At 47.6% G+C, this 24,141-nt stretch overlaps 1 protein-coding gene across 1 annotated transcript in view; it reads right to left on the reverse strand.

Moving 5' to 3' along the window:
- EPHB1 (EPH receptor B1) overlaps positions 1–24,141 on the reverse strand; it is a 425,377-nt gene that overhangs the window by 58,666 nt on the left and 342,570 nt on the right. The window contains exons 8-10 of the mRNA XM_024746227.1: positions 22,742–22,850; positions 21,773–21,837; positions 9,574–9,696 (exon numbers count right to left, since the gene is read on the reverse strand). Of these exons, the coding sequence (XP_024601995.1) occupies positions 9,574–9,696; positions 21,773–21,837; positions 22,742–22,850 (297 nt within the window). The remainder of the gene's footprint in view (positions 1–9,573; positions 9,697–21,772; positions 21,838–22,741; positions 22,851–24,141) is intronic.

The raw sequence follows: 24,141 nt of genomic DNA on the forward strand, positions 1-24,141 counted from the left end.
TAGGGCCTGGTACAAAATGAAAACGCAGGACTCCCTGTTCAAAATTTATTAAGAATTTCAACACTGTGACAGCAGAGCATTAAACTAAGTGTGGGCCCTGCTGAGCATGGGACTCCGTGCGACCACACAGGTCCCATGAAGCCAAGCCTAGCTGCCCAGGTGGTTCTGAGGAACAGCCAACGTTGAGAGCCAGGGGTCTAAACCACCCAAGCGTATTTCAAACGGATTGGGGAACTGCTAAAGGCCTTGGAGTACCTGGAATTCATCCCTACACCTTTGAATTCATTTGAAGGCAGTGCTTGCCTACAAGCTGCCTTTCACTGCACAGGGCCTGACACAAAGTGTGGGCTTTGTAGCTGTGAGCGGAGAGAAAGAAGAGAAGGAAGCAAGAAATCAATGAAGGTGTGGCTTTGCAAAATCCTATCTGTATAGAGCAGTGTGGGCTACGTATATTCGTTTCCTAATTGACAAATGTCATGTCATTGTTTAATCTTTGTGGCTGACTGGTCTTCAGGTTCAGTGTTCCTAATACTTTAGCTCCAAATTATATCCTCTGTAGGGGTCTCATCATATAGATTTTTGAAATTATAAAATAAAAACGTGCTCTCCTGAGAGGATTTTTAGGGCAGTGAAATTACTCTATATGAAATTAAATGGTAGATACACGTCATTATACATTTGTTTAAATCCATAGAATGTACAACATCAAGAGTGAACCTTGGGCTTCCCTGGTGGCGCAGTGGTTGAGAGTCCGCCTGCCGATGCAGGGGACACGGGTTCATGCCCCGGTCCGGGAAGATCCCACATGCCGCAGAGTGGCTGGGCCCGTGAGCCATGGCCACTAAGCCTGCGCGTCCGGAGCCTTTGCTCCGCAACAGGAGAGGCCACAACAGTGAGAGGCCCGCGTACCGCAAAAAAAAACAACAAAAAAAGAGTGAACCTTCACTATGGACCTTGGGTGATAATGATGTATCAGTGTAGGTTTATCAATTGTAACCAATGTACCACTCTGCCGGGAGATGTTGATAATGGAAGAGGCTATGCATGTGTGGGTCAGGGCGTATATGGGAAATCTCTGTACCTTCCACTCAATTTTGCTGTGAACCTAAAACTGCTCCAGAAAATAAAGTCTTTTAAAAAAAAGAAAGTGCTCTCCTTGGGTTGGGAGAGATGGGTTCTGTATCGTTACTGCTCTTGGAAATCTGTTCTATAATCACTGGAAAGCAGTGGCTTAAAGGATGGTGATTCTGTAAAAATAGCTCTTTTTCTGTGTCTGACAAAGAAATGACTTCATATTCCCCAAGCCCGGAGGTTTTCAAACCACCAACTGCAAAGGAAGTCACTTAATCCACAGTCCTTACTCAGAGGCTGTGCTCCACCCTGTAATTAAGTGGTCCTCATTGCAGCTGGAGCAAACTCTGGCCAGGAGAAGAAACTCTGGGGGAAGAAGCTTGAGTCTACACCATCCTCCCTTCCTTCTCTGCCCACTGGACTTGGGGCAGGGTGCTTCCCTTGTTCAGCCTCAGCTTTCTCAGCTCTGTTGGAAAAAAGGACCTGATCAACTGTGGGGCCTTGCTAACAGGGCGTGGGGTCTCTGAAAAAGTGCTTTGTAAACTACACACTGTTGGAGACACAGGAAAAGACAATCCAGGGGTAGAGAGTGGGGTGGGAAGTGAGGGTAGGGTCATGGGGTAGGGAGTGGGGATGGGTAGTGGAAGAGAAAAGGTAGCAAACGTAGGTTTCTGCAGCCTAGCGGGACTTGAAGGAGGCTGATCCAAGACACAGCAGAGCATCTTGCCAGGGGTGCTGGGAAGTCCCCCTGCCAGGTATCTGGGCAGGGAGGGTGTCTTCAGGTAAACCCGGGGCGTTAAAGTCTGGGGCCTCTGGCCCCCTAGCACCGCCACGGACTCTTAGGGAGTGGGAGTCAATGGGCCCTTTTTAGTAGCAAACAGAAAACCAAGACCTTGTGTCACTTGCAATCTGACTGCTGTCACCTGTGATCTTTGACTTCAGGTTCACATACTTTGCTCAGGGAACTATTTTTGCTTTGGGGACACCTTTCCTGTCATTAGGGCCAGAACTTGAGGTCTGTGGTGCTTCGATTTGCCATTATCTGAACTCTATAGAGCTTCCTTTCATATGAGCTCCAAAACATGGCCATCCATTTTTCATCTTTTTAAGAAAAATTCTTAATGCCTAAAAAATATTTTCAACAAATGAAGCATTAGTATTATATTTATTTATTTTTATTTTGGCTGCACTGTGAGGCTTGTGGGATCTTAGTTCCCCAACCGGGGATTGAACCTGGGGCCACGACAGTAAAAGCACTGAGTCCTAACCACTGGACCACCAGGGAACTCCCCAGCATTATATTTAAAATAGATACTTACAGGAAATGACTGGGTAGTGGTTATGGTTAGTTCTTTCTGTACAGCTTGCTGACTGATAGTAATTGCAGCCAACCTAACTTTGGTCTGGCTGGACTCTGGCACACATCTTTGCAGCTGACCTTGGACCCTCTCCTACAGCCAAACAACCTCTCGGCTAGGACTGGCACTAAACTAGCTCCAGCTTCGTGCCAGTGATTCTTAACAGTTGTTCTCAAAGTGTGGCTCCTGTCCAACAGCATCAGCATCACCTGGAAACCTGTTAGAAAATGCAGATTTTCAAGCCCCATTTATACCCAACTGGATCAGAAGTTTAGAACAGGGCCCTGTGACTTGGGTTTCAACTTGCCTCCAGGTGATTCTGATGCCTGGCTCAGGTTTGAGAACCGTGGCCCTCAGGGCTGTCAGCTGACTGTCATTTTGCCAGTTCCTGTCACTGCCTTCCCAGACAGCTGCTGAAATCATTCCCTACAAGTTTCAGCTCCTTGACAAAGTGAGGAGGAGAGAAAAAGTGGCTCAGCAGCATTAAATGCCTCAACTATTATATGTAAAATCAGAAGGAAAGAATTTTCAATTTTTGAGAATGAAACATCCAACCTGTCAGCAGACATTTCAAGCACTAGCTGTTGGCTATGTGCAGCGTGGATCTACACACAATTTCAGTCTTTTTTGTTTTTTCTTTTTCTTTTTTTTTTTTTTTAGCAGCATTGTGAAGTCACACACTACCTTAGGGAGGGAAAAAGGAAAGCAGAGCTTCTCACTACTAGTTCAAGCTTCCACCGGAAAAGAAACTTTTAAAGAATTAATTTAAACTAGGTTTTTAAAGTATGATTTCCAGCAAGTTTTCACACTGTCCTGTGCAAGATAGGTTATGGCTAAACCAGGGATAGTAAAACCATGACAGGCATTCCACCACCTCCTGTCCTTGCACCCAGGACAGACATTACTAATTGATCACAACCCTTTTTCTCCTCAGCAGAGTTCCCCAGGTAGCCATTACCAGGCTACTGGGGTTGGCAAATGAGATGGAATCTAATTAATAGCCACGGCGCCCACAATACCTAATACCTAGATGGCGAGAGTAAACCTAGTTTTCTCTTTTCTCATAGCTTCTTGTATTCATTAGACAACCACATACCTAGATATTACTTATTTTCTTAATATAAGCAAGCACACATAATTAAAAATGGTAAATATCTTGGCCCCCATTGTTATCCTTCTTAAGGAAATAACTGATCATACTAGAATAGGAGGACCAGAGGATGGGACAAGGGTATTCTAGGAAGAACATGCTCTCCCCAGGGCATCTTTGTGGCACCACCATATGGGAATACTGAATTCTAGGAGAGTCCCGTCATTCCCAGCCAAGAGGCTTGGGTATTCCAAACTGCTAGCTAGAGTTTGCCATCAGAAACAATGTCTCTATACTTAGCTGCCATTTTCCAGAACAGTGACAAAAGTGGCAGGTAGTGTGGGAGTTACGTTCACCAGACTAAGATCAACCTTATCTGGGTTTCAGTTTTTGCTCTGCCGTTAACTCAGTCCAACCAGTAGCATGGCCTTTGGCAAGCTGTTCACTGAATGTGGATATCCTTACCAGCCTACAAATGCATGCGCGCACACAGATGTGCACGCGCGCGCACACACACACACACACACACACACACACACAAACTAACACACAGGGCTAACAGGGACATTATGAGAGTTGAATGAGACAATGCTTGTAAAGTATGTACATGTTGAGTGCATGCCAGTTATATTAATCATACTTACAGGCAATATCTATTTGATTTGCTCCTCTGGAAACCCTTCCTGCTGTGATTCTTATCCAGTATGAGGCTACCCTCATCCTGCCCATCCTCGGTCTGAGTGAGCCCAAGAGAGTCAGGCTGGCAGGTGACTTTCTACCAAATCATCCCCAAGAAACACATCCTCTTCTTCAAAGAGAAATGGTGGGTCTTGCTGGCCCCATTCCATCCATATACATCAGAAATTCCCTCTCCCCAGCTCTCCTTACCCAGCCTTCTCACCTCAAGCCTCTTTCTCCTTCACAGTAAGCCATCCATGGACATGCTGGATCAGCAGCTGCTGAGTCAGGGGAGGATGTGTTTATTAATTAAAATACAACTGGCATGTCTCCCCTTGGATGACCCCTTATGGTGACACCTCTACCTATATTTTCATGCATTTGTCATGCTCAGGGCTGCTACATACAGTTATGTAGGTTGCACACTGCATGACCCAGGAGCACCATTCATGCTGTAGAGCCCAATTAGACATGGCAGCTCTGCTTTATGCTCTGGGCATGTCTACAGATCAAACCGATCAGAATTAAGCATTGGGGCTTCCCTGGTGGCACAGTGGTTGGGAGTCCACCTGCCGATGCAGGGGACGCAGGTTCGTGACCCGGTCCAGGAGGATCCCACCCGCGGCTGGGCCCATGAGCCATGGCCGCTGAGCCTGCGTGTCCGGAGGCTGTGCAACGGGAGAGGCCACAACAGTGAGAGGCCCACGTACCACAAAAACAAACAAACAAACAAAAAAAGAATTAAGCATTGGATCAGAACTCCACAGGTCAATTGAAGCTGTCCTGTGAGTGACTCCTATGTGTCAGATTCATGGTTATAAAAAGCTGACATTCTCCAAAGATATCAGATGGCCATCTGCCCTCTCTAAAGGGACTTCAATCATTCCCATCATCTGCAGGGAAAAGAGGAAGGATCAGCCTTCCTCATTCCACTGGGCTTCTTTCAGAGCACTGAATGACTCACAACCTCACTCAACCTCTCTCTAGTCTCTCTGCATTCTCCCAAACTCCACCCAGTTCTCCAAATTCTTATCCCTGTTATGGTTTTCCCCCAAAGACATTCAACCATACACAACAAATATTTAACTGAGTACCTGAGTGCCACACCAGGCCAAGCATGGGACTCACAGAAGTACTTAAGTTTCATCACTCTCATGGAACTTTGAGCACGGTGATAAAAGAGGGTCACTAAACAAATAATTACATAATGGTTAATGAGCTAATTATACAGTTGGCCCTTGAGCAACATGGGTTTGAACTGCACAGGTCCACTTATACGCAGAATTCTTTTCAATAGGTACTACAGTACTACGCTATCCACAGCTGGTTGATTTCAGGGATGTGGACCCATGGATACAGAGGGCTGCCTGTCAAGTTATACACGCAGATTTTCAACAGCTCATGGGGGTCGATGCACCTAACCCCTGTGTTGTTCTAGGGTCAAATGTAATTCAGTCCTCTTGATTGGTGTCACACCTGGCTCACAGTGATTTGTTATTTATTCCTTTGTTCAATATCCTCAACAACTGTAGAAGAAACTTTGGAGGTTGGTGCCATTCTTCAACCTTATAGTTTTTAGATTTTACTCTATTGGCCTTTACTGGCAATCACAACCTCCAGTCCCACACCCTGGGGGCCAGGCAGCCCCCCTCTCCCTTCAAGGTGTTTAACCTGATGGCCCTCGCTTCTGGTCACAAGCTCCATGCCACCAAGCCCACCGGTCACTCCATTTGCCATGTGTGGGTACATTCCGGTTTAGATGAGTTTACTCACTGCAAAGCAGCCTTCCTTACCACCCTTGATCCCAGCATCGGCCATCTCAAAAGTCCTTCACGTTTCCAAGCCCCATAACTGGTCTGCATGCCTCTGAGTCCTTACCTACCCTTTCTCAGCACCCCTTCCAGTCCAATTGAAACACAGGTTCCTCAGGTTCTTCTCCCCCTCACTCCTACCACCCACCCTGCTCAGAAAGCACCCCACTCGCCATTTTCTACAGGATAAAATCCATACTGCAGTCTCTGGATTGCTAAGCCTCAGCCTGATTCCAGACTTAATGCTTGATTCCTACCTTCAGGAAACCCGTCCCTAGCAGCCTCCTCTCAGCCTTGTTCTCAGAATGCGCCACACAGAGTGTCAGCCCATCCACAGCCTCCAAGCCCTCAGGGGACTCTTCCCTGAGTCCTCTCCGGCCATCAAGCCTCTCCTCCTCCCACCTCCGGGGCTGCATGTTCTCTGGTCCCTTGTCTTAGTTCTCAGTCTCCTCCCCTCCTCTCGTGGAGTGGGACTGCATCTGTGTTAGACACTAACATATCAGCCGGGATTACTAGGCACTGAGTGTGTTTTCCAGAATCCACCACAGTCACAGACTGTGATCTTTTGAATTCTCAACCTAATCCCTCCTGCAACAAACATAGCCCTCTCCTCTGGATCTGTTCTCAGCAGGAATGGGCCAGTTTTTCTGCAACCTCTTTGAAATTATCTTGCACCTTCTGGAAGGCCGGAGTGTGCTGGTAAGCATTCAACTACCAGCTCTCCAGAAAACGAAGAAACGGAGACCCCTGATTTGTAGCATTTGCTAATTCTCACGGTGTAAATACTCCTCCCATGGCTAATGTCAAACTACCAACATAATGCCACCGAACACAGGGCTGGAAAAAGATGCACACAATTGGCTCCTGTGAAGTAGTGCAAGGTGGCTCCAGCACACCACTGCTGGAAAGTCATGGTCATTCCCCTCCTTATATCATTTAATTTTCCTCTTCTGTCTCATCCTCTCATGAGTTTCACAGAAACTTACTTTCTCTACTAGTTTCCATCCTTGAAAGCTCAGGCCACAGGTGATCTCCTTTGTGAAGTCTTCCTGATGCCCCAACTCACTCCCAGAACAGGGAGCTAAACACTGCTCTATGTTGGTCACAACCTTTGCACATACCTGTGTTGTGGGTTGTGTGAAATAGTGAGCATGTTACTGGCCTGTTTCTCCCCAAGACTGTCAGACCTCTGAACAGGAGAGTGTCTGTTCTTCTCCACACCCACATGCAAACATTATTCAATAAGGGCTTATTGAGGGAAGGAGGGAAGGAATAGAAGGAAGGAAGGAGAAATGATTTCTGATTCTTCTTCTTATGTTGTGTTACCATTTTGCATCCCAGATTTGGTCCCCCGAGCCGAATCTGCCAGGTGGCTAAGGGAAATATTGCCAATTACACTGCATAAATGTTACCTTACAAATTTTTGTATTTTAAACTCAACCTTCACACCAGCTCTTTTAGCACAATGTGAAGTCAGTCTCAGTGAGGCAGGGCGTGGGAGAAGCAGGGGTGGTGACAGAGAGAAAGAACCGGAACGTGGAGAGAGGTTGACACCAGCCAGGAGTGTCTCCTGTTGAAACTGCATCAAGTTACACATAGTGAATTCATATCCCCTGGGATTAGCTCTGTGATTTCTGAATCACGAGCAGATGGGTGTCAGGTAGAGGGCGGTCAGCAGCACCTGGGCGGAAGTCTTTATCCCAAGTTGCTGGCCATCTTATAAACTGCTGCATGTATCAACCCTCCCCGGGATCAGGTGAGCCATGGCGGGGACTGAGCCTTCTCTGAGCAGAATGCACAAAAACGGCAGCATCAGCAAATGCTACCCAGCATCCAGCAGTTGGTGGGCTCACTCCAAGTTGCCACTTCCCAGCAGGGTCATAAAGTGAGAAGGCTCTTTACTCCTCCCCTGACAAAGTCGGGAGGGGGGCTGACGTGTGCTCTCTGGGATGAAATGCAGTCCAGAACACATTGCTCTAAGCACATGACATAAATAACAACATTAAAATTGCTATCACCATTGCCACATGACATAACAACAGTGAACAACGTGGAGGAATAGCATGCCGGACTGAACGCCCTCCCACCCTGCCCAATGCTCTTTCACGTTTACTGGAGAAGTCTGAGCCCCTGTGAGTCATCAAATTTATCTGGGATCCAGCCTTCCAAGGCGTGATCCTTAGGTCTGTCAGTGTCTAAGGGGGAACAGAAAATTATCTGCACAGAAGTGAAAGTCGTGGTTCAGTATTTAATGAAAGTCAATGGGAAATATGTATAGACTCATGTGGATCAGATTATGGTCAGCCGGCTGGAACATGTGAGGGGTTGGTAGGAAGAGAGTTGTGTGTCCCAGCACCCACCACAGGGATGCCATGAATTTGGAGCTCTTTAAGAGGGAAATCAGAGCATGAGAATGGTGGCTTAATGGGGCAAGCTTTCAAATGTGACTTTCAATTTCACAGATGGATTTTTGAACCCTCAGTGCATTAAGAGAGGCAATGAATGGAAAGAGTGTGACTTTCCCCCTAAAGACAATATATGGAGTGGCTGTCTGGAAGACTTTGACTAAACATATTTTATGGAGTTTAAAATATTATTCGGAGAGACAACCCCATGGCTCTCCAAATACTGACATGAAAAAAAAGCACTTCCATATATATGAACTACAAAGAAGAATATAACGTATGAGTGAAGAGAGATTGAATAGTGGCTGGTACAATTTAAAGAAGAGAAGACAAAGAATGTTGTAGAAACAAAAGTAGGAAAGAGGACACAAAGCAAACACATCTTTGAGAAGATTCAGAAAAGATAGCAGAGGGGGCAGTAAGGAGATTACTTCCAGAGGAATGATATTTTGGGATATTTTACTCATTTGCATCAATAAGGCTGTATTCATTGCCCAACTGACTCAACTACTGATCCATTAAAGGAAGATGAAAATTTTAGGTCAGTCTTTAGGTAGAATTTCCTAAGAGCATCTCAGGCAGTTAGTTCTCTGCTGGGCTGGGTTTCTATTCCAATGCAGGAAGATGGATGAGAGCACACATTTTTGGGACAGAAATTTGTCTTGTATTACCATCTATATCATAGATCTTTTGTTTAAAAATATGGATATGGGTGAGCTTTCTTCTGGAAATAGTGGTCCCTCTTCAGTTTATCATGGTCTGCCTCCAAATCCATGTACATCAGAAAAGGAGAACTGAAAGTGTGGGAAGAAATCTTGGCCCAAAGCCATGGAGATATGAGAGTCAGTGAAGGGGATACTAGGTCCACCTTCTAAAAATGTATATTTCTCAGTTGGTTAACCTATTTCTCTCTCTTTATCTGCATTTGGTGGTCCATTTCCAAAGCTATTTCTGAATCTTTTTAGACTAGAGTTGACTTCTCTGCAATACCAAATAAGCTTGGACACCACGAACAAGCTCCCCAAACGATTCTTAGACACACATTGTAGATGGCTTACACGTATCTTCTGGGGAAAAAGATGGTAGAGAACACCCAGAGCGGTGGGAAGAGGTTGTTTGGACACCAAGAAAACAGAAAGGAGGGGAGGGGAGAGCCATACCTGCTCCAATGACCTCTTCGATTTTCACAAAAGAGACATCAATCTCCTTGGCAAACTCCCGGACAGCTTCGTTGGGGTCCTCATAAGTGAAGGGGTCAATGTAGATCTTCATCCCTGGGGAGCCTTTTTAGAGGAGATAAGCAGGGTTAACATCCCAAAGAGGACACGGTGGTCATTAAGCACTGGCTGATGTCCCCAGCTGTAAGGGTATGACTGGGGCAGGGGTGTCTCTCCTACACATAGGGCTGCCTCTCTTTTCCTTGCTGGGCCTCCCCATCTCCCTTCCCTCTGGGCCACGCTAGCCTGGTTCTCTGTCCTCTACTTCTCCTCTGTATTTTCTTCTGTTTTTGAGCTCTTGATGGAATGTGGAGCAGATTACTTATAAATGACAGATTGGGACCAGTTCCCACACCGGGCACTCACAGAAGGCAAAGAAGCTGATTGATGCCAACCAAATGCATTAGCAGAAAAGTGGTGGTAAAATGGTAGGGCAGATATCAATATTATCAACTTGACAACTTTCCTGAGTGGAGGCCACCGTTAAGGTTATAACTGACGGCTGTGTCCAGGGCTGGAAGAGGGATGAGGATGGATTTAAAAAAAAAAAAAAGAAAGAAATTGCTATTAGAAAAACCTCAAGATAGGAGTGCTAAGCCAGTATACCAGAAGAGAAAATGGGAAGAGAAAAGCATAGAAAACACTGGGAGAGGAAAGAGCAAAGTCTACATAGAAAAAAATGAGGTGGAATGAAAGAAAAATGGTGATTGAACCCCCATGCCCTCAGACACAGTGAAGTATGAAAAGTGAATAAAATGGTGAATGAGAAATACATAAAGGAATATGGACTTTGTCACTGATGTTTACAGTGGCAAGATAAATAGGTGTGCACGGGGACAAAATAGAGAATCATCATTGCAGAAAAAATACATTCAAAAAGTGGAGGAGAGGGGACAAAAGAAAGGAAATGGAACCCAAAAACAAATGGATTCATCACAATGCCGTTTTTCACCGTGTTGGATGTGTCATTAGGCAAGAATGGAGATGGTTTTCCTGGCAGTGATGTGGTGGGAGCTGAGCTTTGAAAACTGCTCAGCACAGTCTGGCATCGCAATCTTGGGAAGAGCAGCCATTTTCACTGCCCGTCGCTGCTGTCTGGTTCGTGGAAGAGTCAGGTCAGCAGGGCAGGCAGGTGTGCAAAAGCCCAAGTGCTGTGCCTGCGGTGGAGGCTGGATCTCAGGTTCCCCGAGCTGAGCTCCTCTCAGCGCACACTTCCCACCCGGCCACCGTGGTTTCTTCTCAGTGAGTCCCAGCCCTGAGTGCATGGTCTAATTTTGACATCTTTCATCCAAAAAACTTCTGGTGACTCTACAGATCCCCCAGATTAATGTTGCCCTGATCACCAGTTCAGGCCAGAATACAAGCCAGAGGGAGGAGGAAGATGCAGCAAACAGTTAAAGGGGGATATGTTTTGAAAGCCAAAGAGAGCCAGGTGCTCTGACCAGAGGAATTGCTTCTTTTGAAAGCTGAGTTATTCCCAGTCATGAAATGAAAGCACTCCGAGCACGCTAGGCGGCTTGCTTTAGGGTGGTCGACGTCACTCGAGAATGCTCTTTAAAAACTTGGGGATTACAGCATTGACTTTGGAATCTGCTGATTGAACTTTGGACAAAGCAAATCCTCATCTTTATAATAGAACGTTCTAATCCCTGGGGGGATGGAGGGAGGGAGAGAGGGAGAGACAGAGAGAGAGAGAGAGAGAGAGGGAGAGTTTACTTTAATAACAGTGGACAAAGGGGAAAACAGAGTTGGAGGTTCATCCCTTTCTCCTTTGGTGTGGAGAACAAGTGAAGTGCAGGAAGGATTGGAACCACATAGAAAGTCTAACAACCCAGGCCAGTATCTCCAGGCGGTCTCACTTTGGGTTTCTCCAGAAGCAACAACTTGAGACAAGGTTTTGAAAGCAAGTGGCTCATCTGGGAGGTGATCCGAAGAAGTAGCCGCAGGCAAGTGTGACAGGTAGGTAGGAAAGGAAGGCAGCCTATGAAAGGTGTGCCCTCAAGGCACTTACTGCCTTGGGACTGTGAGTAATTGACACAGGCTTAACTCCCCAGTCCCTAGGAATCTCTGAGACCATATGCTTCAGAGTCGGCCCACCCTAGGGTGGAGGGAGCTGGCGAAGCTCCACAGGACTCCCATCAGTCATTGGTTGAGGGCTGGCTGCCCTGCTGGGCAGGTGGGCGGGGAGACTCCAGGGCCTGAGAGGCGCTTAGGTGAAGAAACACAGATGCTTCAGGTGGAAGCTGGCTAGTGTGCGCTGGAGGGGTGAGCTCAGGAGACGAGGTCACCACAAAAGACCCACTCAAAACGCCACAGGGGCAGCAGGCCAGTGTCAACAACCTGTGACTTCTTCCCAGTTCTGGGCTGAAATGAGAGAAGGCTCAGAGCCCAGAAGCTGGGATCTAGAGGTGAGGTCACAACACCAAAGCCTCTCACTAGCTGGGCATTCTGAGACAAGACCACATACATCTCTTATAACGTCGTTTCCCTCTGCTGACGGAGGAGGGAACACCTTCCTCCTGGGGCAGCTGTGATATTAAGGACCATGTTGCAAGCGATATGCCTAACATGGTGCCTGATGTACAGGGAGAGCTCACAAGCTGATATGCTCGTGTATTATCAGTAACTTGTTCTAGGAAGTGTTTGGGGCGGTAGGAAGAGGAAGCTGGGGGGCGGGCATGGGGGCTGAGCATTGGGGGGCTGTAAACTGCTTAGGGTTACATTAGTTACTTTAAAAATACCACCTTGTTATTTTGGATCAAGGGCTTTTGAACGATGTATGCTAAGCTGTCCTACAGGAACTCTTCCATGGAAACTAATTAAATAATCTAGAATGTGCTGTAATGAATCGTTTGCAAGTAAAGACATATGTAAGGATGAATGAGAGAGGGTTATGAGTTAATGAGCTCCACAGATACTGGCCCCAATCAATTCTGGGAAGGAGCTATTCCCAGAAGGTAGAGGCTCATCTCTTGATGGTGCCAGGATTCATTTAGGCCGGTGGCGTCCAAGCAAGGGCATTTGCATGGGAGAAAGCTCACATTCTAATCACCGTGTGGTTTATTCACGGGCAGCTGTGCTACCGCACTGGCTTGTGGAATTAAGGAGTGTGTGTGTGTGTGAGTGCGTATGTGTGTATGTATGTATGTGAGTGTGTGTATGTGTGTGAGTGTACAAATGTGCGTATGAGTATGTGCGTGTGTGAGCACACACGATGTCTCAGCTGCTGCTCTGGGCCAGGCAGAGGCTTTGGTCATCACTGAAGCTTTTCACAAGAAGCCGAGGAGGTGGCACGGAGCCTACACCTGGTGATGCAAGTCAATTGAGAGCATCTTGCACCTATGCGGGGTAGGAATCAGTTCTTGTTTTCCCTGAAATTGAGGATACCTTTGTTAGACTGAAGAAGGACAACTGAAATCAGAAGTCTAACAAATGGTTCAAACTCAGTGCTTTTCCTCTGATGAGGGTCAGACAGGGCCAGTCTAGGAATGGCTGTGGGCAGGGTCCCTAGGTCCTAAGTCTGAAGAGTGCTTTGGCGGAACACGTGCACTAATTGCTCTCCCTGCATCCACCTCGTCTCGGGATGACACATCTCTCCAGACCTCTTTCCCACATCACAGCTGGCCTTTTTCTAGTCCCAGAAGATGATGAGGAAAAATAAAATGTCTTCAGCTAGGCAGAACAGGTCATTTGTCTTTAGGCTTGTTTTGTGTTTCTGCATAAATCCTGCATCAGCCTGTTTCTGCTCCCACTTGCCAGTGAGCAGTTTTTAATTATCAGGGAAATGGTATTTAGTGCAATGAATCACCAGACAGTGAACAAGGAATTTGAGTCAGCTGTGGAGTCGGGCACAGCCAAACGTTTAGAGACAGGGCTCAGAAAATATTCTCAGATGGTGACTGTTGGGGAAATATTATTAATGGCAGTTATAATAATATCAGATGTAATATAGCTCTATAATGTAAGATATTTTATAATGCTCTGTCCAACGCTTCATATTACTGTTAATATTTATAATATCTTATAGTTTCTGATTATTTTCATCATTTTTAACATAGGTTACATACCTTTGGCACAAAAGTGGTATGTCCAGATCTAAACTGGTTGATGGTGCCGAGAGAGAGAAAAGAAAAACTTCAATTTTATGATCCTCTAGTTTACTAATCTCTATTAAAGATCTGATTTGCAGATATGTTTATTCTTTGATCTCAAAACCCATTTATGCTATGAGTGGGGTCGCAGCCTGGACTGTTAAAGCTTTAAAGGACCATAGTCCCAGGAGATCTGCAAAATCTCAAACATGAACCAAGGCTTTAAAGATATTAACTTTGGGGAGAAATGACTTCGCCATTATCCAGAGCCTTCCTGCATGGCAGGGAGCAGTCCTTGAAGCACAAGAAACCCCTGGGTATTGTTGGAGATCCTGTAGCAGGAGCTTAGTGTGTTCTCAAAAGGGAAGAGGCTGGGATAAATTTGGGGGATGCTGGCAGATGGTGGGGTGTAGCTAAAAAGTCAGCTCGACATGTTTACAAGTGCCAGGGTCTCAGGGCGGGATAGCGTGGGCTGGTAAAGGGCCAGTTCTAAACAGTAAGTGACATTTAGGTATTAAAAGTGGAAGAAGAAGATGGAATACTGCCATTCAGCCCTCTTGCACATTCAGAAAGTACAAAATCAGTACCACGGACAGCTTGCGGGTCCCCTGAGGGAGGCTTCAGGGTGCCAGGAGGAGCCCAGTGCCCTCCTGCTAGTGGAAGATTCCTAGAATCCCACAGTAGGGTCCGGAAAGCTAGTGCATAAATTAGGTTGTTTTCAGTCGCTGATATCTTGTGTCCCAGCAGGTTTGATGGAGCCATAGGAAAGGGGAACATCTGCCTCCTCATTCCCCATTCTGGATCCAAGGCAGACTTTGTCATATTCATGACTCACCTAAATTTGGTCCAGATATCTAAGCACAAGAGGGAAGCTGTTTAGGGATCTGCACATAAACTCTGGTTCCTGGGAGGGACCTCATCCAGTCCTCTGCCTCAGAACGTTGATCGCCCCTCTTTTTCTCAATGCTGACCAGACACCCACACCCAAATAGCCCTGTGCCAGGGACTGTGGGATCTACAGGGAAAACAGAGCTCGTGGAGTTCTCAGGTCACTGAGATGTGAACTGGGGAGCAGTGCCAGAGAGTCTAGAATCAGGATCCCACACCTGGAAACAAGCTGTAAGTGCTGCAGAAACCAGAGAAGGTGGAGGACTGTGGATGCTAGCCTTCAAGGTCAGAGTTCTAGAAGGACAGGTCATGTGGTCCTTCACTGAAGAGGGAGAAGCTTGAAGTGTCATGAGGCACAGCTCAGAGAGAGACCTGCCATTGCGTGAGCAGGGACAGTGCGGTCAGCTTGAGTGTGGAAGGAAGGGGGTGTCTGAGGTGGAACAGTGCTAATGCACTAGTGGGAGGGCCTTGACTACCATCAAAGGCATCTGGATTGCTGCCATTGGACACACAGAGCCGACAACTGTGCCAGCAGCAGGGAAGGGATGAGAGCAAGGCATCAGGGAGTTCATTTTGCTGACAGCCTGCTGCATTCCCTTGCATTGTTGCGGGAAAGGGGCTGGAGGCTGAGAAAACAGCTCTGAGGTTGCTGCTGTAATTACGGTACAAGATAACAGTTTTTAAGCAGAGCATCACAATGACAACAGCAGAAGAGGCAAAAGAAATTTCAAAGGAATCACTGACAGCACTTGGTGAGCAATTAAAGATGAGGAATGAAGGAAGGACCAGAAGAATGAGAATCAATGTCAAGGCTTCCAGAATCAAGTGGTCCTATTAACCAGGTGATGGACTTTGGGGAGGAAACCCTATTGTTAGGGAAGTTTGCACACGTGGCTTTAGACTTTGAATGCATGGATGAAATATGCAAGGCCTAGAAGTCAGTCAGAAAACTCAGAATGGAAGCAGAGCTGAAAGGCTGGATGTGGAGGGGTGGATGTGGTGGACACATGAGTTACCCAGAGCTTCACACAGTTGAAGCTGTTGATGTGAAAGGCTGAGGACGGGTAGTTTCTCAGAGCAAATCTACTAGGAAAGGTTGATGGGCACTAGAAACACTTTGCTCCGCCTGCTTGGGGTCAAGACCAGGACGATGGGTGGTTGTCTTTTTCCCTGAAAAAATGGAGGTCATGGGTGTCCAGCCGAGGCTAGAGGGAGAATCCAAGAGAGGGAGACCCAGGGTGGGCAACAAGGCTGGTGGAAAAGCACCGAATCTGAGGAAGCTCTTCCTTCCACCTTCTGTTTGGGGGTTTCACCACATTTCAAGATTTGTTCTTAAAACCACAGTTATTGCCTAATATGTGTCTCCAAGAGAAGGAAAGTGGACCACAGGCTACTTGCTATTGAGGAAGGTATTTCAGGAAAACTAGTTTCAGGAAAAAAACATCTCCCTGCTTCTTGGGTATCAATGACCAGGACAGGCAGGTCCTTCCAGGCAAGGCCCACTGTCTCTGGGCCACTGAAGTCCTGCCAGGAATCTGAGGGCAACAGCCCAGGAGCTGGGGACTCAAAGGGTTACCCTGGTTTCTAGAGGTTCTGGCTTTGAGCCAGCAGCAGACAAATGGGTGAAGCTAGCTCGTTAAATTTATTTGACATTTAATAAGCACTCACTGAGCACTCAGCCACTTTTGCACCTGGGGACCTTTCCTCCTCTTCCCATAGGCCCTCATTTACTCATGTTCAGGTACTAATGCTCCTGTTACCTTCAGGAGAGGCAGCCAAAACATCCATGGTCTGTGTCCCTCCTCCAGCTACACCTGACCTTCACCCTGGTGTCCAAAGGCGAGTTCCAGTGCGCTGGATGCTGTGTCCTGAATGGTTCGGATACGTCCCTCCCACCCAGAGTCAAGAAAGCTGGGTGTAGGATCTTGGGTTGAATCAAGTCCAGTGTCCTACCTAAAGCAGGAATCCTCTCTACAACATCCTCTACAGCAGCCTTTACTGATATCTGTCTCTGCAAGACCAGAGAGCTTACCTCCCTCCCCACAAAGCAGCCTGTCTCTGTGTGGACAGTTCCAGTTTGGGGGGCTGTTCATATATTGAATCAAAGTCTGCCTACTTGGATGTCTCACCGATGGTTCCATTTAACACAACAAAGCACAACAGTATCACCTTTCTTTTGCCGTGACGGTGTCATTCTTTTGACCCCCAGGTTCCTGCCTGCATTTCTCCAGCACCAAATCGGTTGGTGTCTCTGAGGTGACAGGTCAGGACTTGGCACCCTCCATGGGTCAGCTGCTTTGCTGACAAAGTCCTTCTTGACACAGGGGGTCCCCAGAACCAAGAACGTCCTTCTAGATGTGTTCTCACCAGCACAGAGGACAGCATTTCTGTGTATCACCTCCTCTGATCCCAACTTTAATTGTGACCACAGAGTCATAAAACTCTGGACAGGCTACTTGACTTCTCTGAGGCTCTGTTTCTTCACATGCAAAATCTACCTCATGGGACGGTTATGAGGCTGAAATTAGTTAACTTAAAGTTACTGTGCTCACCATAGTAAGTGCTCAAATTGGAGGCTTTCAGTAGTAGTATTCTGCATTAGTAACAGTGCTTAGCCTTTTTTATTAGCTTTTTCTCACTCCTATTAGGCATGTGATCAACTAAGTACTGAAACTTTCATACAAACAGATAGCAAGTCAGGTCTCCTCCTTTTCGTAGTGCTTTATTTTTGTTTTAACCAACACTAGCTTCTAGATTTATCCCTCTAACATTTTGTCTTGCAGATTTCAAATTAGCGTTCAAAGCTGTTGTGTAGTTCTGAATTTTGATTCTGTCTTCTGTGGAGTTCCTTAAGCCACCCAACTGTTACCTACAGACTTGATAAGCATCCCTAGGCTTGCACCTGACTCATGAATTTAAAAAACAATCAAACAAACAAGAGATTGAATTGGACAAGAACTAGAATAAAACTGGTGACTTCCTTCCTGGCTGACAGACTCGCTAACCCACTATCTTTTCGTATTATGACCAGCTCCGTACCCACTTTACAATGCTTTCCCATGGGAGATCATAAAATATTTTTGCCAAAATAAAAATCCACTACATATACAATTCCTCTTGAACTTACTAAATGCGTAACCCTAGTAAATGAGATGAGGTCCCCATAACTTTTCTTAACAATCTTGTGTTCGTTCCCAATGATTTAGTTTTAGAACCCATCTGCTTCCCAGTCTCTGGAGCATTTGGCAGGGATCAAGCTCACCCTCCTGTTCTGTGGTCCCTGTGTTCTGTCCTCTTGTCCTGTGTGAAAATTAGTGTGTTTGCCAGTCTTATGGTCTTTAGACACATATCTTATCTGTTTTTGCTTTTCTCAAAGCTTAACAAAAGTAGCTCGGTGATTATATCTGCGGTTGCCTGTAACAAGGAGATGATTCTGTTAGGGTTGCTTTCTGAAAGCCCTTGACCCCTTACCAAGCCCTTACCTTCTTCTCTCCCCACCCCTGCACACTCCATCCATCTCAGAAATCAGTGCAGTGTCAATCACCATCAACTGTATAGTTGTCCATCCAAGCCCCATAAGTACCTGGTAGCACTTCCAAAATGTAGCGTTAACTGGAAGTTTTCTAAAGATAGATTACCCAGCCTACCCTAGCCCACCTGGATCATCCCATCCAGGCAATTTTTAGGCAGCCAGCACCTTCTGCGGACTGGCCCATGGAAACCACGAGAACACTCCGTCTGTCTGCCTCTTCCCCGACATGGGAAACCCACACTCCCACCCACCCTTGAACATGAACCACAGGTTCCCAGGCTCTTCAGTCCAGCATTCATGCACTTTCACTTCCCTACCTGCCTTCCCTCTAGTCTCTTTCACCCAAATCAAACCCCCCCCCTTAAAAGTCTGTTCTCTGTGCTGCAGGCTCAGAGCGGGGATGTAAGCCAGTGCCTTAGGGAGCACTTGGCATTCTCAAATTGACCAGATCTGCCAGGGCTTCACGGACTAGAGAAGGTATTATGTTTGCCAACATTTCTGTTATGTCTCCTTCAGCCTTGGCGTCAGCTTGAAAGGCAGGTCTGGGTGGACAGGGGCCGCTGACCTCTCTATGTGGCCCTATGCCCTCCCTGCCTGCGGGGAAGAGAGGCAGGGGCCCACTCGGGTGCTGATGAGTGAGGCTGAGGTACTGCTGCAGGTTTTCTGTCCCTCTCAGGGCAGGAAGCACTTAGATGTCCAGGTTACCATCCACGTCCCACAGCGAGGCACATGCGTGTGGATGGCCCAGGAATGGTTATGTGCACACATTCACATCAGGTGCATCCACCTTTCTGCCTCCTGCAGTGGGACCCAGAGAGAGGACCAACAAACCACCAACCAGGGCTTCTGAGATTAGTCCTCACCCCATTTTGACTTGCTTCTGACCTCCAGCCACCTTGCCTCTCTGCAGTATGGTAAGATCATGGGCTCTGCAGCCAGGTTTAGAGGGTGTGCGGTCCACCTTGGCCACCCATGAGTGGTGAGACCAGGCAAAGTCATGTCATTAATGTCTGCCACCTAGAGTGGTTGGCAGAGTCAGAGGGATTGACATGAGCCTCCAGAATAAAGTTCCCAATGCACCGAGTAGGCTTTCCATAACTAATTACTCCTGCCCTCCTCCGTCTCGGGCCAGGCCTATTCTCCACCAGAGCCTTGAGTTTCCTCTTCTGCTATAGGTGTGCTGAGTTTTCTCCCAGCTCCACAGCCCTTAGACTGTCATTCTCCAACAGTAATAGCTTTAGTCAGAATGATGGATGTCCGTGGGAGAAAATGCACTAATGCATCTCAAAGCATGAGGCTATGAGTTTAGAGAACCAGAGTGCAAAGAGGAGCCAGGTTTCGGGGACTGGATAAAAAGAGAACAGTTATGAATAGGAGGAAAGAGCATTTATAAAAAGGAGAATGGATTTAAAAAAAGACAGACTTCTAAGGCCAAGGAGGGAGTGAACTCTGGTCCGTGAAGAACTCTGCGTTCCCGGGTCCCACCCTCACTGGTTGCAACAAGGCCTCTGCTACTGCAGACTGGGTGGTGGGTTTTCTGTGGACCCTGAGAACCAGGGAAGCCTCCTTCTGTTGGTCTTAGAGGGGACAGAGTTCCCCAGAAGCAGGCTGTGAGCACTTTGGGAGCAGACCTCTGTGCACGTGGGTGCCATGTGGCGGCCCAGCCAAGCCGGCCACTTCAGAGCAGAATGGTCAGGTCTGAGGTTGAAGTGCCCCAAAAGGCAACAAGATGCATCCCAGCTTGATGCTTAGGGACTTTCTGTACCCCGACTAAGGGGTGGTGACAAGGCTTAACTTACATGCCTTTAAAAAGGGACATTCTCACCTTTGGGCGTCTCTAGTCTTCAAAATGGCACTCTTCCTTTTGAACCCAATTTTGTGTCCTCTGCTTTCAAGCCCACATGGCCATCTTTAAATGTTTCATCCAGAGTTCAAAGGATGCCAAATCTGAAATAGACTTTATAGTGGCTCTCAACATGGCCAGGAGTCAGCCCAGAGCAGAGAGGCGGGGCAATGTCAGAATCCCGAGAGGCAGAGGCAGGGAGGCAGGGCAGTGGAGAAAGCCCTCCAGGTAATTCTGATGCACCCTGGAAGGGGGCACCTTCACTTAAGAATCACAGATAAATCAAAGTCTCTGTTCTTAGGAAGGTAAGGCCCTTCCTGGAAGGGAAATGCCCCAGTTACTATAAGAAAAATCATCTGTAGATTTTGCCGTGAGGTGCAGAGTCAGGATGTGAAGAAAGGAGAGAGAACACATTCTAGCTTCCCCTCTAAAACCAGTGATGTCTGGTTAAAATGGAGGCCCAACTGGCCTGCTGGGGGAAAGAAAGAGGGGTAAATGGGACTCTGAGTGTTGCAGGATCTGTGCCTATAGCCTTAGAAGGGGGCTGCTCTCCCAAACCCTCACTCCCCATTTGTGCTCCTGATCATGGGGGCTGCCTGGACCACCATGGGAGCCTCAGCCGGTGCCCAACCCGCAGACCTCTCCCAGCCATGACTGTGGAACAGCAGCCCAGCTGCCAGGGGCTTGGTCCTCTACAGACCCTTGGCAGGTTCTTGTTCTTGGATTGAAAGCCCCCGGGAAACAAAGCCATATCTACAGAGTGGCCTTTGTGCAGCTCCAGCCAGCATCGACCTTGGCCACGCCCGAACACGAGCCCCTCGGCGGTGAAGCTGCCATGGGAGCATCCTGGCGTCACTCTCCTGCCTTGGGTGACCTCAGGTGAAAACTTGCCTTGGAGCCCATTTCCACTCCCAGAACCGCCCAGTGAAAGCCAGCTTAGGATGTGTATAGTCGGAGCCTGTTTTGCATGCTCACTGCCCAGCAGGACTCAGGTGAGATGCAGCTCACGGCGGAAGCCTGGGACAGAGAGTGCACAGCCCACAGTGCTGGGGCAGGTTTCTGAGGGCGTCCGTGGAATTCAAAAGGAGTTATTTAGAATCAGAGCTTGTCTTCTGTAAAGATCTAAGCATTCTGCTTTCTGGACCGAGTGGGACCTGTGCAGATCCTGCAACGTTGTCATTACACAGATCAAAGAATAATCCTGACACAGGCCTTTACGTTGCACGCTGGCGAGGGGAAATTTTAATTATAAAATATTACGTTTAGGTTTTGAAAAAAAAGAGAGTAGATAATGAGTGAGAAAAACTTTTAAAGGCACTGCTTAAAAGAAAACACTTGGGAGATATCCCAACACTTTGGCCTCTTGGGCTCTGCTATCTTTTTAATTCCCTACATTCGTGTTCTCTGACTTATCTGTGAATTTGGTTAACACATTCCCCAGCCGCTCCATTGGATAAGATAAGGCAGAAGATGTTAATAGAGAACACTCTGTCTTTTCCCACTGGGTCTGATTTCAGGATTCACTGGCTTGCTAAACCCAATCTTCTCCCTGCATCCCATGTCCTCTATGGGCTTATCAATGCAGAAGATAATCTACCCACCAGGCATCCAATGAGTGCCCACAAAGGGTGGACACAGATGGGGTGGGCAGCCGCTGGGCGCTGGGGGCCGGGAGGGGGCTTGTGATTGGGACCGGCCAGTCTGACTATAAGGAGCCCTCCAAGCACTCGCCTGTTCGACTCAGTGGTTTTCCAGGGCTCAGGTGGTAGGCGTCTACTTTCTACTCACCTCGGCCTGTGCTGTAATGCTGGAGCTTATCACTGTACACAGCTTCTTTGCTGTAAGCCCGTTTCCTGTGGACACAAGGGAGAGGAGCGCTCTCAGCTGGGGTGCACCCCGACCACCCTGCTCCCGGGCCTCCTGTCTTGATGGGGGCTCACCCAGGCATCTCGTGGGATTGGGTACTGCAACTCTCACTTTAAGTGGAGCTCCTGTCGTGGCCAGCATTCTGGCTTGACCACCACCTTGGGCAGCTGGGTGGAGGTCTTTCAAGTCAACGTCTGTCAGAGGCCGGGCAGGGCTGTGCGTCTCCATCAGAGCTTGGTGCAGAGCACTCTGGCCGCACAGCAGAACTTCTCGGGAGGGGCCAGCTGAATCTGGGCTAACAATGCGTCTCCATCAGAGCTTGGTGCAGAGGCTCTGGATGATGCCTATTAGCACTCTGGCCGCACAGCAGAACTTCTCGGGAGGGGCCAGCTGAATCTGGGCTAACCACCTAAGGCAGCAGCAACAGTATTAAAAATTCACAAGGCCTTCAGGGCCTGCCCTCCTGAAGGACACAGAGCTCCTCGTTTCCTCCTTGGCTCCCCTACTGCCCCACTGTGCCCTGTGCCGAGGGCCCTATAGCTCTGTAGCCAGAGGATGGGCTGCTGCACACGGTGTGATGCTCCAGTGGGTCAAGTGCAATTTTGTAACTGTCACTCCAGGAAAACCGTGTGTGTAGGTGGGCTAAACGTCTTGGCTAAAATGAGGTTTGAGGATGAATGCTCAGAGGCTTGCCCAGCTCTTAACAGAAGATTTTATCCCAGACACAGAGAAAATAAATAATCTGGAGAATTCTAGGCTGCCTGTGGATGGAGACGGGATGATGACTGTGGTGAGTTTGGCCCTGTCCAGTCTGCATGGCATGGGAGGGATCCACAAGCAGGGCTTCCTGGGTCTAAGGAGAGCAGGTGGGGGCAGGAGCAGGGGGCCTACCTGCTGCAGACGATGGAGATGGCCACCAAGGACACGACGAACACGACCCCGGCTGCCGCCGAGCCAGCGATCAGGGGCAGCTGCTCACGCAGCTCAGACTTGTAATCGTCTAGGTGAGAAAGAGGCATTAGAAGCTTCCTGTATGCCCTTTGCATAGGGCTGGTACTCAGTGATGACAACAAAGACATTAGACCATGATAGATAGATAGATAGATAGGTTCTCTGCTTCAGAGCTGTAAGCCTGACCCAAACCAAGAGTAATCTTTGTCACAAATAAACAAAAACAACGAAAACCAAATCACAGTGTCAACAATAAAGGCAAAACAGCAGTGACAGAGGACCTCAGAACTAAATTGATGACACTGGTCCCAGAGCCGAGGTGACTCCAATCTACACGCCCTCATTTGGAAGGTCTCTCAAAGGTCTGTCAGCCACCTTAAGGGTACGTCTAATGAGGGGAATGGAAACCACTGCTGAAGTACCTTCTAAAACACAAAGTTGCTGAGATGCAGCCCAGTCAACAGATTCGCTGAGCAGAGATTTAAGAGTATCTGCAGCCAGCCAGCACCGCACCCAGTACTGCAGAGGATGGAGGAAATGCCAAGAAGCAGCCCAGCACTCTCAAGCTCACACTCAAGAGAATGGGTGCAGGCTTCTGCTGGCATTAGAACCAGCCTGTATCACACGGGGGAGCGGTTGCCTGCCAGTCACAGAGGCAGACAGAGCTCGCCCAAACCCTGGCTTTACCACGGGGAAGCTTGGTGATCTCCGACAAAGCATTTAGTCTCTCTGACTCTCAGACATCTTATCTGTTAAAATAAATCTTTTAATCAGATCATGTGACATATTTCACAGTGTGTGATCTATCACAGATGTCCTTAATACGAATTCTCTTTTCCTTAATCCATATAGACCCCTTGGCCCTGTGGGCTATTATTCTCTCACTTGGTGTCAAGGAGCCATTATCGAATGTTCAGGACTGAGGCAGACGGAGGTCAAGCTAAGTATGTGCTATTACAAGTAGGGTAGGTGGATATAGTGAATAAAAGTATGGGCTGGCCGGTTAAATGTGAATTTCAGATAAACAACAAATAATGTTTTAGTCTAAGTATGACCCAAATATTGCATGGGAGATACTTAGTCTAAAACATTATTTGTTGTTTATCTGAAATTCACAACATTTAACTGACCATCCTGTATTTTATCTGGCCCCCCTAACAATAATTCCTCTTGAAGTGAGGCTCTCAGGCCCTGTATCAGAATCACCTGAGCCCGACTGTTAGACCTATTTCCAGGCCCCTCAGACCTACTGAATCAGAACCTGTGAGTGAAAGGCAGGGTATCTGCGTGTTTACCAAGCACTCCAGGTGGTTCTTATGAACCCTGATGTTTGGGAACCT

This window comes from Neophocaena asiaeorientalis, unplaced genomic scaffold (genome assembly GCF_003031525.2).
Source record: "Neophocaena asiaeorientalis asiaeorientalis breed wild unplaced genomic scaffold, Neophocaena_asiaeorientalis_V1.1 scaffold437, whole genome shotgun sequence".
NCBI lineage: Eukaryota > Metazoa > Chordata > Mammalia > Artiodactyla > Phocoenidae > Neophocaena > Neophocaena asiaeorientalis.